At 31.5% G+C, this 17806-nt stretch overlaps 2 protein-coding genes across 2 annotated transcripts in view; one reads left to right on the top strand and one right to left on the bottom strand.

Moving 5' to 3' along the window:
• The window catches only part of LOC127727736 (degenerin del-1-like), a 45232-nt gene extending 38954 nt beyond the window's left edge, over window positions 1–6278 (top strand). Inside the window, exons 9-13 of the mRNA XM_052234850.1 lie at window positions 1098–1176; window positions 1486–1543; window positions 2505–2587; window positions 3910–3985; window positions 4286–6278. Coding sequence (XP_052090810.1) covers window positions 1098–1176; window positions 1486–1543; window positions 2505–2587; window positions 3910–3985; window positions 4286–4444 — 455 coding nt within the window. The 3' untranslated portion in view covers window positions 4445–6278. The remainder of the gene's footprint in view (window positions 1–1097; window positions 1177–1485; window positions 1544–2504; window positions 2588–3909; window positions 3986–4285) is intronic.
• A 7330-nt stretch (window positions 6279–13608) lies between these two features.
• LOC127730519 (E3 ubiquitin-protein ligase HECW2-like) overlaps window positions 13609–17806 on the bottom strand; it is a 56976-nt gene continuing 52778 nt past the window's right edge. The window contains exons 27-28 of the mRNA XM_052238937.1: window positions 17430–17542; window positions 13609–16759 (exon numbers count right to left, since the gene is read on the bottom strand). Coding sequence (XP_052094897.1) covers window positions 16648–16759; window positions 17430–17542 — 225 coding nt within the window. The 3' untranslated portion in view covers window positions 13609–16647. The remainder of the gene's footprint in view (window positions 16760–17429; window positions 17543–17806) is intronic.

The raw sequence follows: 17806 nt of genomic DNA, 5'->3' as shown, positions 1-17806 counted from the left end.
AAAATAACAGTTACATGTATATATGATTTCCATCCATTTGTATATCATTCTGTTCTACTATTCTAATAATAGTACAATGCAAGTGCATGGTGGACACTTTTCTGTAAAAATTCGATTTTTCTTAAAGATTGGAAACGAGTAGGCATTCATATTTTCCCGCAAAAACAATTACAGAGTTACCGGTCCTTGTCGGTATTGTCGCAAAAGGTTCTTTGAGATATTCTTCCGCATGCTTGATCACAATTTTTCGGTACGTGTGCATTGATATTATCAATGATTTTTTACTTATATATATATATCTAACTACAAAACATTTTCATATTATTAATTTATGTTGTAAACAAAAATATTTTTATCAGTATTCATTAAAGAGATGTATTTATATCAAACGATAAGGAATGTTATTTTGCACTCGTTTATGTGCGCGTATTTATCATGTTTATAGATCGGTTACAAACCCAAAACTAATTTACATAATGGAAATCTAGGCGATAGCAATACATCGGAATGACCTCAAGGTCATCGCGATGTAAAAATTAATGTGAGGGAAAATTTGGAAATAGCGTTAAGAATTTGGATATAAATATATACAATTTTCATTTTCACACCTCAACATCAAGGGAACCGAATTAACAATTAACGGTCGGTGGTTGCAAATTTATTGTATAAAATACTAAGTACATGTCAAGGTGCATGTTTTTTGCCTTTATGTAACTCAATTGTATTAGAAACAGAATGACAAGTACAAGTACATGTATACTATTAGTGATAGACTTATTGGTAAAGTAATCAAAATTTGAATTATACTCTATATGGGGCACTATTTTTTTGCCAACCTCAGAGGGATCGCGTACACCCGGTGACACCCCTGGATCTACCTCTGACCATCCAGATAATAAAAAAAATCTGGAAAACAGATTAATAATTAACAAGTAAGAAAAAGAAAAAAAACCTCTGACCCCCCTCAAAGAGAGTGAAACAAGTGCGTTGATACGTGATTCTTTAGTCTGTATAGCATCCCCGTCGTATGATTCCATGAAATTTCGCCAAATTAAGATCAAATTATGTTATAATCAGTTTAAAAATTTACATTTCAGAGAAGGATTGTTTTGCAAAACTACGACGTGATTTTCTCACGAGTGTATCTACATATTGCACATGTCCGCCTCCATGTTTGTACGTATAAACATTCAGATGTTTTTGGAGGGAACAATAGTCTAATGATTATTTAATTATTATACAAAATAAAATACCAGAAAATGAGTTTAAACGAAGATATTAAGATAACTTTTAAGAGACTGCAAGCGAATTGAGTAGCATTTAACTGCAGTTTGTTGACATAGCTGTACAGTAAAAGCTTTTTTGATATAATAAATTATGGTCGAATAATAAAGGAGTCAACATTTATTATTTAGAAAACATACTTGTTTTGGCATTTCTTTTCTAAAACGTAACACAATAATATCTGTTTTCTCTATATTTCAGTGAAAATGTCTATACAACGTCATTTTCCGGAGCGATATGGCCACACGAGACAAAGTTAGTGAGTATATATGTGCTTTATCGTCTACAGATTAACTTGAACAATGAAGCCAGAAATTCTCATAGTTTTATTGACAATCTCATTTCCTTACATGCAAATTTCTTATAGGTATAAAAACAACCTTTATTGTGTATCATGATAACTTGTTATAAAAGTTAGCTATACAGCATAATGTCTAAAGTTGCTGTATAGCATAATTTATGTCATTTAGACAGAAATACAATGAAAAAAGTACAAAACCAAAAAGTCATCTAATAGTATATTTCAGACTTCTTGCCCTTTGTTGGATTAAGCTTCATGAAGAACGCTCACAAACCCAATAATAGGAAAGCCAAGATGCGAAAATGACCAAATATGGACCTAAAAAGAATAGCCAAATTCATCTAAGGTCAAGGTTTGCTCAGAGGAGTTTGAACCTAAGTTTCATAGTAATTTCTAAATTCATCCACGGAAAATGTAAGAAACGTATGTTATAGACCATGTCAATACCGAATCACTGACTACTGAGCTGATGATACCCTCGGGGACTAACAGTCCCCTGGCAACAGTATCGATCCAGTGCTAAAAAATGAAAATAAATAAACTAAATAACACTTAAATGCCATGCATAATGAAGCCAAAAGACCTATTTAAAAAAAATGAAAACAACACGTTATAAAGTTCATGCGTCCGAAGCGCTTGTCTGAATTTACTTTCATCAGGAACGCTCAAAGCCGAATATTTGAAAGCCAAGGATGTATAAAAACCGAAACAGTTGGAGAGCTATATTACCAAAAAGAATCTAAAAAAAAAAATAGTCAAATCCATCTAAGGTCAACTTTGCCTGAGGTTCAAACCTTAGTTTCTAATAATTTCAAAGTTTATTAACGAACAATTTTAGAAAGGTTTGAATAGATCGTTTATATCTGCAGATCTGTATTTTTTACCAAAATTTAAAATGATAACTGACCATATTTTATAGGCGGAGCTAAAAAATACATCGTGTGCAAGGTATGAGAATAGCACAGCATGCAGACTTGATATGTTGACAAGTTCTACTCTCAGGTATGGATATCCTATTGTATTAACTATTGTTGATAACCGAGTATTGATATCTCCTGAATTATTACATCATATCCTTTCTTTTTCGTTACATTGACAGGGCTGGTCTCTTGTCCAGTGCTTGAGGTGTATGCTCTCACACAGTTATTCTAGATACAACTTCTTGTATGTTAACTTCTTTACGTTTTTTTTTTCTGTTGGTCTTTATGTTATAGGAATTATAATGCCATACGATTGATTTGCCATTCATGCATTATTTCCTGCCGAGTTATCTAGCAAAGATCATGTTGTGTCCCATGGTCATCTCAATGCTTGGTTGTTTCTGTACTTTACAATTGACATTGTCTGGCAACAAATTACAATGTTTGTGAGATATCGCTGACCGGTATGGTTTATTACGGTTATCTGTTGTAATAACCCCTCATATCTGCATGTCTTCAATGCATAGGTGTAGCGTTACCGACACCGAACAAATAATTCCACATAGGTGTAGCGTTACCGACACCGAACAAATAATTCCACATAGGTGTAGCGTTACCGACACCGAACAAATAATTCCACATAGGTGTAGCGTTACCGACACCGAACAAATAATTCCACACAAATCAGCCGTCTTCAACTTGCCTTAAGTAGCGAGTTTTTGCTCCAAGCTGTATGCCTTGCTGCTATTTTGAGAGAGAAAAAAAACGCAATAAAAGCAATGTTACTTTCTTTTGTTTTTTGTCTAGTGCGTGAAGAGATTTTGCTTCATGAATTAATACACCATACCTCTTCCCTTTTGTTTCTGTGCATATGAACAAAAGGAGATATTGAGAAAATTTCAGTGAGAAAGCAACCCAATGGTCTTAAAAACAAGTGTCTATACAATATGTCAAGGTATAAATCGCCCGAGTCTAGAAAATATTTTTTTAATTGTTATTTTTGGAGGGTTAGTTGTTTTCTCATGGACTTTCACTGAAAAAATGACCCAAAAAAAAAATCAGAAAAAAAAGTCTTGATCTCATAAACGTTACTGAACTCTGATGTACTAGCGGATTGTAATTGAGAAATAGTGTTTATATTTTTTGGCTATATTTGAGAAATGAATAATGCATTGCTAAAGGCCATATTTTTTGTTCTCTGTTTATGATCATTTGATACAATTAAATGTTTACTTCTTTGTATACTAGCGGAGAAACATAATCACTTGGATTTTCCACATAGCTTTCCATAATCGCAAGTTCCGCTTCAGACTTTCATGATGAAACATATTACATGGGTAAAACCTAATGATATCATAAAAATGGGAAAGACTATGAACTATTGCTATTTCGTGTATTTTTAAGGACAAATTTCCTGAAACTTCATATCTACTTTGAAGAACTTAACTATGAACAGATTGTGGAAGAACCTATGTATGACGTAAGTTTTTATTATATTTGATACGTTGCAGCTTCATTAAAAAATATTTGTTATACATGTATCATTTAAATTACTGCTGCACTAGCACTATTTGCCGGGACTAGATATTTGCGCTTTCTGATAGGACAATGGCAAAAATTATTAATGTTGTACTAGATATATTCAATGTCTCGATAGATAGAAATATATACCTAAAATGATACGTCGGATAGCTTCTCGAGATATGACAAAGAACAACGCATGTCATATTGACGTAATTCTAAGTTCTTCTGCTCTCTATGTACTTTTTACTTTTTGTAGATAACCCAAGTGATTTCTGATATTGGTGGTTCTTTAGGACTGTGTATCGGAGTCTCATTATTATGTGTTTTTGAAGCAGTAGAAGCTATTGTAGGAGTTTTATTGGCGCTGAAGAGAAAAATACAAGGACAGACACGCGTTAAAGCACAATTTAATTAATCATTCAAAATAATTATCTACCAATATAAGGTGGACTATCTGACAAATTTTATTAGGAATTACTTTAGAATTATCTGAAACCTGACCCTGCCAATGGGTCTCATCATTTAGCGTTCTTAGTCGATCGTCAAACATGGGAAGTCTACTTTTTGTAAATATAGTATTCCAGTTGTAGAATTTCAGGAACATCTGGATGCACCTGTACCAAACTATGATACTTAACAAAAACGTTAAGACTGGCAAGATGTGGAGAAACATGTTATTTCACCTACAAACACATTTTCTGGCAACAGATTGACCTTTATTGACATATATCTTTTTTTTAAATGACTTACCTTATGTAGTTAATAAAAATGTATAAAGATGTTAGAATTGTATAAGAAATCTAAGTAAAGATACGGTAATTTGGTGAGAAAGTCAAGATACGATAGTTTGGTGAGAGAGTCAAGATACGATAGTTTGGTAAGAGAGTCAAGATACGATAGTTTGGTGAAAGAGTCAAGATACGATATTTTGACGAGAGAGTCAACATACGATAGTTTAATGACAGAGTCAAGATGCGATAGTTTGGTGACAGATATTATTTTTCATCGTACCTGCACTCATTTTCTTTAGGTCAGTGACGAAGGTTTTTTTTGTAAATGTCAAACTTAAAGCGTTACACCCCGGAAATTTTTTGCTACAATGTTGGAATATATTTTTCTATAAGAAGCACATATTGCTACCATTTTTGGAAATAAGAACTAACTTACCATGATACTTTATCTGATATAAAAACACCACATATAAAGTATCAAACAATAGACTGACCATGGGTCAAAGGAAAGTCCTCATCTTTTATTGAAATAGCCCTTATACAGTTATGTACACTTATAGGGTCGTACATCCTGTTGGTGCCTTATTATGACGTCTTCACACAAAATTTGTTGGACATGTATCCCCGCAACATTATCTCTCTACATCTACATAATACTTTTAACTGAGTTTAGCTACAAACTGTGAATCACAACTATACAGGAACAATTCTGTCATTTAAATCTACATGGTTTTTTTCTAATCAAGGAAAACAGATTTTGCTTACTCTTACTAAATTTATGCTATGGACAATTACTGTTTTTAGATAAACCTTGAAATTTTGTACATTTGTTCTTTTTTGTTGTTACTTGTTTTAATTCAATGAGTAATTAACAAATACATTTTATTGTTTCTTGTGAAGAATGTAAAAAATTGAAGATAATTGTAAATTAAAGGGGCATTAGCTACGAGATATAAAAACAATTAAAATATGATTTTTTTTTGGTTCAATCATTAATGATAGTGAAATAATGAAAACTAGGCGTTTTCAGCTATTTAATGGAACAGAATTTCAACATTGAAAGTGAAACCAGGATAAACCATTTGGTTGATTAATACGATTCACAACACAAAACCTCATTCTTATACAGGTAAAAACGATGATTAACATTTTTTGTTAACCTATAATATGAATTCAGACAGACCTAGAAAAATCCAATTGCACATGTTCGCTATCTATTTATATCTATATCTATGTGTATATCGGGTTATATGACCGTCGGCAGTCTTCGGAGGTCACCTCGATGGTTAATTAGATGGCGTCTAGACTAAAATACACACAAAAAGCTGATACATATTATAGGGTCCATGCATCGTAAATTGTTTATTTCAGACTTTTCATAAATTGGATATACGTTTTAGTATGTTATAAATCAAATATGAGAATTTGAGTCAATCAAGTTGGTGAACATGAATTTGACAGCTAATGCCCATTTAAAGGAATTAGTGAAATGTATAATGATAGAAACAACTATAAATGCACGCGTGTGGTTTTATATGTATATCAATAAAAGGTCTCTTTTTGCCAATATGTTACATGCTTCTTATGTTTATTTTTTGCTCTTTTAGGAACAGTCCATATGCTTGGATTTTACATTAATAAAATTATTATCATACCCTATCTTTTCTTTTTGTCAGTCATACGTCTGGAGAGTATTACATGTGTAGAACACAATCTGATAGATATAAAATAAGTATGTGTTGGGTATAAAATTCAACTGGTAAATATAAGCCACCAAACACGATAAGTTAACCAAAATAGAAAACTATGATAATTTGTGACATTGAAAATTTAGAGCGCCTATCGGAAAGACAGCTGCGAGTTTCTTAAATTGACAAAGATCTGCCTGAACTCAAGCATTCGACTGAATGAAAATATTTATGATATAATTCTCTATTCGATGCTTTTATAATTTGATCATATGCAGGTTGTAATATAGTCCGCTACTTTATAAAAATGTGCTATATAGCATTCTGGATGTGTATGTAGATATATTTTAGTCGTTTCTAACTGGTTTGACAAGAAGGGGTTTATCAAGCTATAAAACAAGGTTTAACCTACCATTTTCTTCGGAAAGTGCATGTGCAAAGTCAGGAATATGACATTTGTTTTCCATTCGTTCCGTTGGTTGATTGTCAAATTTTGATTTTGTCATTTGTGTCGAGCCTGCGACTTTTGTCGCAAAAGCGAGACATAGCGATCCTACATTCCGTCGGCGTCGTCGTCTGCGTCCACAAATATTTACTCTGTGGTTAAAGTTTTTCAAATTTTAATAACTTTCTTAAACTATCCTGGATTTGTACCACACTTGGACAGAAGCTTGTTTATGATCGTAAGATAGTATTCAAAAGTAAATTTTGTTAAAAAAAAAGATCCTAGTTATCCGTATTTTACTTATAAATGGACTTAGTTTTTCTGCCAGTTAACATTACATTCACTCTGGTTAAAGCTTTCAAAATTTTAATAACTTTCTTAAACTATCCTGGATTTGTACCAAACTTGGACAGAAGCTTGTTTATGATCAAAAGCTAGTATCTAGAAGGAAATTTTGTAAAAATTTATTTCCTGTTTTTCCGTATATAACTTAAAAATGGGCTTAGTTTTATTCCAGTTAACATTACGTACAGTCTGCAGTTAAAGTTTTTAAAACATTTATTAGATTCATAAACCTTCCTTGATTTTTACCAAACTTGAACAGAACTTCTTACAATCAAAAGATAGTATCTAGAGGAAAATTTTTAATAATTTTTTTCCCATTTTTGTTGAGTCTGCGACTAACAGCAAAAGTAAGCGAGACACTGGGTTCCGCGGAACCCTTACGAATTTTTTATAGACTTACCCTTTTTGATTTTACCTTGGAGTTCGGCATTTTTGTTAATTCTTTTTGATTAATTAACTTTCGTCGTACAGGTATGTGTTTAAGTTTGCAGGTTGACTTAAAAATTAAATTTCTAAAAGTCTCGATTCATTTACCATAAGAAAAAGTAAAAAGAAACAATTTGTACGCTGATGATATTGTACTTATTGAATGAAAATTATTTATAAATTCTGTTAGATGTTTTAAGCTCAGTAATGCCGAGCTGCCGTTTGGGATTAGACAAAAGTTGTTCATTTTAGGAATCCTTTGGTTCAACAAACAGTAAAGTCATTAACAAACAGTAAATTCATTTATGTTAAATGATAACAATAAAATATTCTCAAACCAATAGACTCAAGTACTGTTGACGGAATTTTTTGTTATGATGAAATGGCGAAAGTTGTAAAAAGATCTTCAGGTCAAGGATCAATATAAAATAATGAGATGTGGTATGATTACCAATGAGACAACTATCCAACAGAGTCCAATAGCGTTGATCTAAGCAACTATATATCACCGTACGGCTTTCGACAAAGAGAAAACCCCATACCGTATAGTAAACTATAAAAGAACCTGGCATGACAAAATGTGAAACAATTCAAACGGAAAAAACCAACAGCCTGATTTATGAAAAAAGCAAATACATGTATGACAGACAGCAACCAACACACATTGAATTACAGGTTCCTGACTTGGGAAAGGCACATATATAATGTGGCGTTTTTAATATAAAAATAAGATGTGGTATGATTGCTAATGAGACAACTCTCCACCAGAGACCAAATCACATGAAGTTAAGTAACTACAATTCACAGTACGGCAGTCAACAATGATCAAAACCCTTACCGCATAGCAAGCTATAAAAGGCCTCCAAATGAAAAATGTAAAAAATATTCAAACAAGAAAACTTACGGCCTGATTTATGTACAAAACAGTGAACGAAGAACACATATGATATACAGCAATAAAAGACAACCGCTGAATTACAGGCTCCTGACCTGGGACAGGCATATACAGAATGTGGCGGGGTTAAACCTGTTTGCGGGCACCCAACCCTCCCAAACATAAGACATAGGTGTAAAAGCACAACATATGAACAAACTATAAAAGTCAGTTGAAAAGGGCTTCACTCATCAGATTGATTGATACAAAGTACAAAACGACTAACAAAAACACTAATGACAAAGTACAGAACTGAGGGTACTCGCAGTAACTCATAGCTAGTTCAAAGCCAATAACATATAATAAATAATTCATATTGGTATCAATCAGTACATATCCAACATATTTAGTGTAAATACGTAATTAACCGTCTGTGAAAGGCATGATCCTGTTCAATGCCAAAATACAAGTACATAATATTGACATGATGTAGGACTAAAGTTTTCATAAATGCATATCAATATAAAAATAAGGAGATGTGGTATGATTGTCAATGAGACAACTTTCCACCAAAGTTCAAATGAAGTGGATGTAAGCAATTATAAGCAACCATACTTCTTCAACCATGAGAAAAACCCAAACCCTATAGTCCGCTATAAAAAAGGCCCCGACATGAGAAAACCAACGGCCTAATTTATAACAAAAAATTTTACAAAAAACAAATATGACAAACATGAAGCAATGACAACCACTAAACTACAGGTTCCTGACTTGGGACAGGCACATAAAGAATGTGGCAGGATTAAACATGTCTATGATCGCTCATCCATCCCCTAACCTGGGACAGTGGTGTTACAGCACAACACAAGAACAAACTGTAAACATCAGTTGCAATGGGCTAAACTCAAAATATCAGTAAGAGGTTAAAAACAACTAAATAAAAACAATAGACAAAGCACAGAAATAAGAATACTCATGGTTACTGAAAGCTAGTTCATAGCCAATTACAACTAATAAATAAACCATGTTAAGCTTTGTTTTAATTTATAAAAGAAAACAATGTATGTACCGATAAAAACACTATTTAAAGATCTTACCAACATGTAAAATTTATATCCTTTATAAATGAATTTATTCAAAAGATCATTGAGTTTACATGGATCGTATCTAAATTTTTGGGCTTTATTAATAACATTGCCGAAAAATTAGCATGTGTGATATCCCGTTTAAAAAAAAAGAATTCCACGGGAACAGCCAAACTTCAAAATCAAACCTTTGAAATAATATATAGTAAATGATTTAAGTAGTTTATGATAAAAAAATCTCTGACTTAATTATTAATCAGTTCTACAGGTGTAATACCACCATTGATTTTCCCCATTCATCTTTGTTAAATTTGCACTTTTCAAAAAAATTGTGCAGTATTTATCTTTGTTTCAAATAAAGAAATACTTGGCATGAGTTTTATCCTGTCCAGTACAATAGACAAAAGTTCACATAACATTTTGTTGCATATAAGAAAATAACCATCACTGGAAGTTAACCAATCAATTTTCACCCCTTTTTCTCCTAGGAAATTATTTCCTACAACTGTCAAATTCAAGGGAATATTTGTTTTCAACCCTTTTTCGTATGCAACCGGATGTGACATACTATGATTTGGTGGTATTACACCTACATATATTATTTTCATTGAAATCTAAAACGTCACTACAGGCACTACCAAAGCGGAGGAGTTGTAAAATAGACAAAGAAGGGACCCAAGGAACATCACTGTTTAAAAAAAGGAAAATTAACAATAGGGAAACGAAAAATTGTCTCTTTTGTTGTATGTTTTTTTTATTTTCCTGTGTGAAACTGATATATCTAAATTAAGAAAAGGACAGTTATTGTTGTTAATTAGAGAACTCTTGATTATCTAGAGCAAAACTATCATCAAGGTAACATGAAGTGTTATTTTAATCAATTAACTGGAATAAAGACGGGTCTTTACTAACTTTTGCCCTAAACTGTGATTCATAACAATATAGGAAAGCAGTCTGCTATTAAAGAGTTTTAGATTGTGGAACCCTAAGTAAATCTGACGAGGGGTTTTGGAGAACTGCTCCAGACAAGTTCAAGTTTTAAACAGCAGCGGAAGAGGTAAGAGGAAGAATTACAGAGCAAAACCAATAAGACTTAATAAGTGCCCAATCAACTATTTTTTAATGAAATTTGTCCTTTTGAAATGTTCTTTATATGGAAATTGCAATGTAATCTTTCACGCCTTCATTTCTTGTTCTATTTTTATGAAATTATATCAAAGGTTTATATCAATAAGGTTTAAGACGAGTCGATTATCAGGTCTGATCATCTCTATTTACAGGAGTAATGCACTCAGAAATATAAATCATATGGAAAATTGTAAGCCAACTCATACCTACATTTCTTCAGGGACATTTATGAAAAACAAGAGGCTCTCAAGAGCCTGAATCGCTCACCTGTATTTCAGGGGAGAAGATTTTTAAATGTTAGCAAATTGTGTAAAATTGTCTTTAAAGGGCAATAACTCCTTAAGGGGTCAATTGACAATTTTGGTCATATTAACTTTTTTGTAGATCTTACTTTGCTGAACATTATTGCTGCTTACAGTTTACATATATCTATAGTAATATTCAAAATAATAACAAAAAACTGCAAAGTTTTGTTAAAACTACCAATTCAGTGGCAGCAACCCAACAATGGGTTGTTCGATTCGTCTGATAAATTCAGGGCCGATAGATCTTGACCAATTAAACAATTTTCTCCATGTCACATTTGCTCTAAAAGATTTAGTTTTTGAGATATAAGCCAAAAACTGCATTTGACCCTTATGTTCTATTATTAGCCATGGCATCCATGTTTGTCGATGGATCAAAATTTCGGATACAATTTATAAACTAGATACCCTAAGGAACATTTAGTTAAAGTTTGAAGGTATTTGGCCCAGTAGTTTCAGAGGAGAAGATTTTTGAAATAGTTTACGACGACAGACAACGACGACAGACGACGGACGCCAAGTGATGGCATAAGCTCACATGGGGCCCTTCGGGCCCCGGTGAGCTAAAAAAATTTAAAGAACAAAAAATATATATATATTGGAGTTATTGTCCTTGGACAGATAAAATATGTTTGGCATTGGATATTACAAAGCTGTTTTGTTTGATTGATAGTGTTGGTGCTTTGCTATTTCTATCCTAACATTTGTCTTGTACAGATTTTCTTACTGCAAGATATTTTATTCCTGTGATTTATAGTTATTTTAATGTTACTCTTTATATTCATTTTTTGTTGGTGATATATATTTGTTCATATAAAATTAATACTGTTATAGTAGCACATTTAAAGCATGAGTGCACACGCTGAAATGGCTTGCCAATTTTACTGATCCTAATTGATTTTATGGTGTAAGTCTTCAAGATAAAGTGTTTACTACATGTATCATATAAACTTACCATTATCAAAGAACCTAGTAATCACATTAATGGCACCAATTTTACTGTACCAGATGATATGTCTTTTCAGGGATGCTCAAAGTAAAAATTTGTAAGGGTTCCCCGGAACCCAGTGTCTCGCCTACTTTTGCTGACTACTAATGTTAACTGGAATAAAACTAAGTCCATTTATAAGTAATATACGGAAAAACAGGAAATAAATTTTTACAAAATTTCCTTCTAGATACTAGCTTTTGATCATAAACAAGCTTCTGTCCAAGTGTGGTACAAATCCAGGATAGTTTAAGAAAGTTATTAAAATTTTGAAAGCTTTAACCACAGAGTGAATGAATGTAATGTTAACTGGCAGAAAAACTAAGTCCATTTATAAGTAATATACGGATAAACAGGATTTGTTTTTTAACAAAGTTAACTTTTGAATACTATCTTATGATCACAAACAAGCTTCTGTCCAAGTGTGGTTCAAATCCAGGATAGTTTAAGAAAGTTATTAAATTTGAAAAACTTTGACCACAGAGTGAATGTTATGTTAACTGGCAGAAAAACTAAGTCCATGTATGAGTAAAATACGGATAAACAGGATTTTTTTTTTTACAAAATTTTCTTCTGGATATCTCATGATCATAAACAATCTTCTGTCCAAATTTGGTACAAATCTAGGATAGTTTAAGAAAGTCATTAAAATTTGAAAAACTTTAACCACAGAGTGAATGTAATGTTAACTGGCAGAAAAACTAAGTCCATTTATGAGTAAAATACGGATAAACAGGATTTTTTTTTTTACAAAATTTACTTCTGGATACTATCTTATGATCATAAACAAGCTTCTGTCCAAGTTTGGTTGAAATGCAGGTTAGTTTAAGAAACTTATAAAAATTTGAAAAACTTTAACCACAGAGTGAATATTTGTGGACGCCGCCGCCGACGACGCAGACGGAATGTAGGATCACTATGTCTCGCTTTTGTGACAAAAGTCGCAGGCTCAACAAAAATGATTGAGAGTCCAAAACCTATTACAAACGTTGAAGTGCTGATGAAACCAAAAAGGACTAAACAAAAAAAGACAAACCCAGAAAATTAATCGTAGCTATGCATTCGGGAGATACATTCCTTAATTTAAAATTATGATAACTTGCAAGCAAATGATGTCAGTCAGAATAACCCTGCCTAACAGACATGTTCACCTTCTAATCATTCCATACACCAAATACAGTCAGATGAACCCTGCCAGACAGAAATGCACACCTAACAATCATGATATGCAGAAAATATTGTTGACATATTGCTGATAGTATCGAGAAACAGACAAAAACACAAAAACATAACATATGACTAATGAACCATGAAAATGAGGTCAAAGTCAGATGATACCTATCAGACAGACATGTGCACCTCTCAATCCTTCCATACAACATTAAATTTTTGAAGGCCAGGTAAGTTAATCAGTGAAACAACTAGGAATAAAATGAATAAATGGAAACTACACATCAAAGGAGGACATTTTTTTAGAAACTTGACAGCTATCATATAGGGATCACTTTTGTCTTATTGTGTTCTTTCACAACTGCAGCTGTTTCAAATATGTAAAGAAAAAGGGTAATGCTTAAATTAATTTATTTTTTTCCATATTTTAGGTCTGTTTGTTTACATCTATAGAACACATAAGTGACCATGCATTCTGGTCATGTAAACAACAATATTACAAAATTCATATGTATAAACATACACAAAATATCCTAATAAACAAATATTGCTATCATACAAATAGATAAATTAATTCTGACAACATTGTTTTAAATTAGATGATAGACTATATATAACTTTGGCTTCTGTACATATAAAACAACTTATAAATGATTATTCATGAAAAATGAATGAAGGTTGAAATACATAAAAAAATCATGAGAGCTTAAAAGCTTTACAACAATGCATTAAACTGTTAACTACAACGTTAACCTAGATTATTTTAATAATATTTTTATTTAGAGTCTACTGTTCATAGGTATAACTGTAAAATTGTAAATCTCATTAAAATCAGCTGTTAATTTTTTCGTTACGATACTTTCCACCCTAGAAATAAAAATTAAACAGGCGGCCCGTTAAAAAATTAGACAGCCGTGGGTAAACAGCTGGACAAGGAGAGAAGAGAAGTCACAGAAAGAAAAAAATTGACAGCCACGAGTGAAAGACTGGACTTGAAATGGGGTGTTTTGGACTTAAAAAATAGGAGAGAGAGGGTTAGAGGGAGCTTAGCGTTTCACAACATTGGATTTTAATTAGATTGTAGAAATGATATCATTAGAAAACCCTAATATCAATTGGTTACAGATTAAGACATATACCATGCCTTAGAAGAAATGAAATTGGTACATCTTGGAAAACAAGCACTGTCTATATGTTCTTAACAAATAGCCATCTACAGTCTGTTAGTTTATTATATCTCAACAAATATTCTATATACATACACCAGTGTATCTTTGCTTTATTAGAGATTAATTCAGATGTTGACTAAACAAGTAATACATACAATGATTATGCATAAATATATCTATCAGGCTTCTAACCTCAATTTCAAAAAAGTCATTAGATTTACCAGTAAATTTGGAACAAATGTTCAAATAACTAATGTTTGTAAAACAAACAACCTTTTGAGAAACAAATGCCTATGTAGATTTGACTGAAATGGAAAAAGAAATTGTTCTTTTCTTTGGCTTATAAATAATTATATAAATACACTAGTTTTATATACTTCTATAATCCCCAATATACATTTAGATTTAAATCTGATTGAAATGTTAAAAGACATTGTTTCTTTGGCCTATAAATAATTCTACTAATAAGCTAGCATTAGAAATTTATTTTCTATCTCAAAATACACAGAGAGGAAAATAAACATCACAACTCTTTGTATCAAAATAACACAATGCCCAGAAAAAAGTTTCTAAAAAAAATTATGGTATGCATAAATTTAAATATTTCAATTTACCAATGGCAAATAGGGACTAGAGTTAAAACTTATCAAAACTTTAACCAATTTTGAGAATTACATGTTCAATCTAAGTACTACAATAAATTGATGTTATTTGTTTTGTCTTATGCATCCCATTTTACAGTCAGTTTAAAGAGTCATAACAATAATTACAGTCAAATGTCAAAAGTATATAAAAGTTTAAACTCACCAAATCTGAAAAACAATACAAATTTCAAAGCTCACCCACTTAAATATTCTTAGAGTTTTTGAGCTAACCTACTTGTTGGTAGAAGAGTATTTTTGGCAAAGTTTGTACTCTTTTAATTTTCCTTAATATTTTATTGAATTTAGATTGTTTTCTAAAGTCAGCAAGTTGACCTTATGATGTCACTACAATAAAATCACAAACAAATCGTTTCAACAAGTCGGAGCTAATACTTTTCTTAAGTTAGCACAAGTGTAATTTAGGGTAGCCATATTCAAATAGCAATAACTTTCTTATTTTAGAAGATATTAAAAAAATGAAGTTCCAGATTAAAGGAGAGATAGTGCAGAACCATTTTCAAAAGAGTTGGTAAAATGGTCATCATATCAACATTTCTAAATGACTATGTATGGAAGAAATTTTGTCTGTACACCAGTCTAAAACTAGCGATCAACTTGAGAGATACTAAAGATCTGTTTATTTTATCAGAGAGAACATAAAAAATGTTACATTAAGTGGGTCTGAGATTTTTTACTTAAGGTTCGGTTAAAAAATAAATAAATTTTGAATATTTGGGATTAAAAAAGTTCATTTGAATGAAAATAGATCCAGCAATTAATGAATTGTGGAACATGATATTAGAAATTTGGGGCACTGTCTCTGAAAGTATTAATTTCGAAGATAGAAAATTGCAAAAAAAAAAAAGAAAAGTTTCTAGAAATATGGTACCTATTTAATATTTCGTATTTGTATTATGAGTAAGTGCATCATAGCAGTAGCTTGGTGCTTCTTCTTATATTTAGTACCTCGTCTTGTCTTCATATCTTAACAAATAACAAAGAAAAAGCATTTAAAGCATACCGTGTTCCATTTTCAAAAATTAGTCTATTGTGCCAACTTAATCATTATTCTGACATTTAAAAAAAAAGAATCGTATAGTTTTAATGCCTTTTTGCATTCTTGCAAACTTACAAATAAGTCCCAAAAAGATTGTAAATCTATATTTCATATGTATATATATATATAATATTGTTTTTATCTATCTTAGAAAATATAAATGTAGAAACAATATTGCAAGAAACTATTGTTCATTTTTAAATGTATTTAAAGTTACATGGTATTACTTGTAATTCCTTGCTGACTCCTTAATTCCAGTGGTGAATATTCAGGCATAAAGTCAATTAAAGTTAAATGACACTTAAATTTTAAGTGTCGAATAACTTTATTAAATTTGTTCATGATTTATTCCAAACATAAAGTTAAAACGTTTAACTTAAATGACATTTGTGCAACCCAGTCAAGGTTATTAATGTGAAGATAGGTTTATCTATATTTGATGCCACATATTGCAGAACTTGAAAGTCAATTTTTTGTGCAGCAATAATATTGATATGATTACTGAAGTTCACCACTTTCTATATTGCACTAGATGATTAACAGTATATCAGTAGATGTCTTCTTCACTCTATTCCAAAGGTACTTGTTTCTTCGACTGCAGTAACCAGTTTCTCATATAACATATCAAATGAAGTGTAAGGGGGAAGATCCACTCTGTTGAAGCAAGTATGAGCTCTGTACAAATAAAATAACAAATAAAGAACTTTAAAATCAAAGTAACAGAAGATCACCTCTTAATTCATTGCAATTTTTGTTTAAGTACTATAAAAATCGTTAAAATTCTTCTCCATGACCATTTCAATAACAGAAGAGGACATCGGTTATACAATTATATTTTTATTATGTTGTTGTTACTGGACCTTCTACAATTATTTTTAAAGTATAATCAGTTACTTATTATGACTACTGCCTTCAAAATAAAGATTTGTATCAATAAAAAAGAAAACAAATGGAATATGAAGGATTTAAGTGTCACTTCTTAATTGTGATGAAAGATCTACCACTTATAACCTTCTTTTGTCTCTATTTATTTTCCTATTTCCAGAAGAAAACCTATTTCTAATATTATTTGTGGTGTTTAATTCTGTGTTTCTTCATATGGGAATTCTTCCAGGTAATTAGTTCTATTTACAGGTGCCAATTGTGCATTGTGGACAACAGGTTGCTGTTAAAATATTATATTTTGTACATTTTAAATTGATAGGTTTTTTTTGTATTTTGTTGTCTAGTAATCTTACTGGACAAGGAAACTTATTTAATTGATTTGCATTAAAGTAACAGTACACCTGACATAACAGTATCGATATACCTAACGTTTATGGTATATCTGGTGGTAATACCTTACCTCGGAAGACTAGTTGTACGACCCCATTTCTCTATGCAAAACTTCCTAGGTCCATTACTACCTCTTAAAGCAGAAAATCCCTCATATGGTATGCTAGATGTCCCAGTTACAAACTGTAAAATAATGTTGATTATCTAAAAATTCCTGACAATCTGTAAAATATTCTATCAGAATACTTGTAGTGTGTGAAGTTGTCAATATTTTAAGTAATGAATATTTTCAGTAATATATTTTTGATCAAATTAGGCTGTGTGAATTGACATGATGTGGAAAGAAAATTGATAACATGCATGCAGTAAGTACCATGCAGATATTTGTCTTGTCCAGTTGTCTTGTAATGTTACAGTCTCATATATAGTAACTCAATATTTCATACT

The sequence above is a fragment of the Mytilus californianus genome, unplaced genomic scaffold, assembly GCF_021869535.1.
Source record: "Mytilus californianus isolate M0D057914Y unplaced genomic scaffold, xbMytCali1.0.p SCAF_2, whole genome shotgun sequence".
NCBI classification, from domain to species: Eukaryota; Metazoa; Mollusca; class Bivalvia; order Mytilida; family Mytilidae; genus Mytilus; species Mytilus californianus.
Note: the sequence above shows the minus strand (reverse complement) of the source record. Positions and strands in the feature narration are given on the sequence as shown.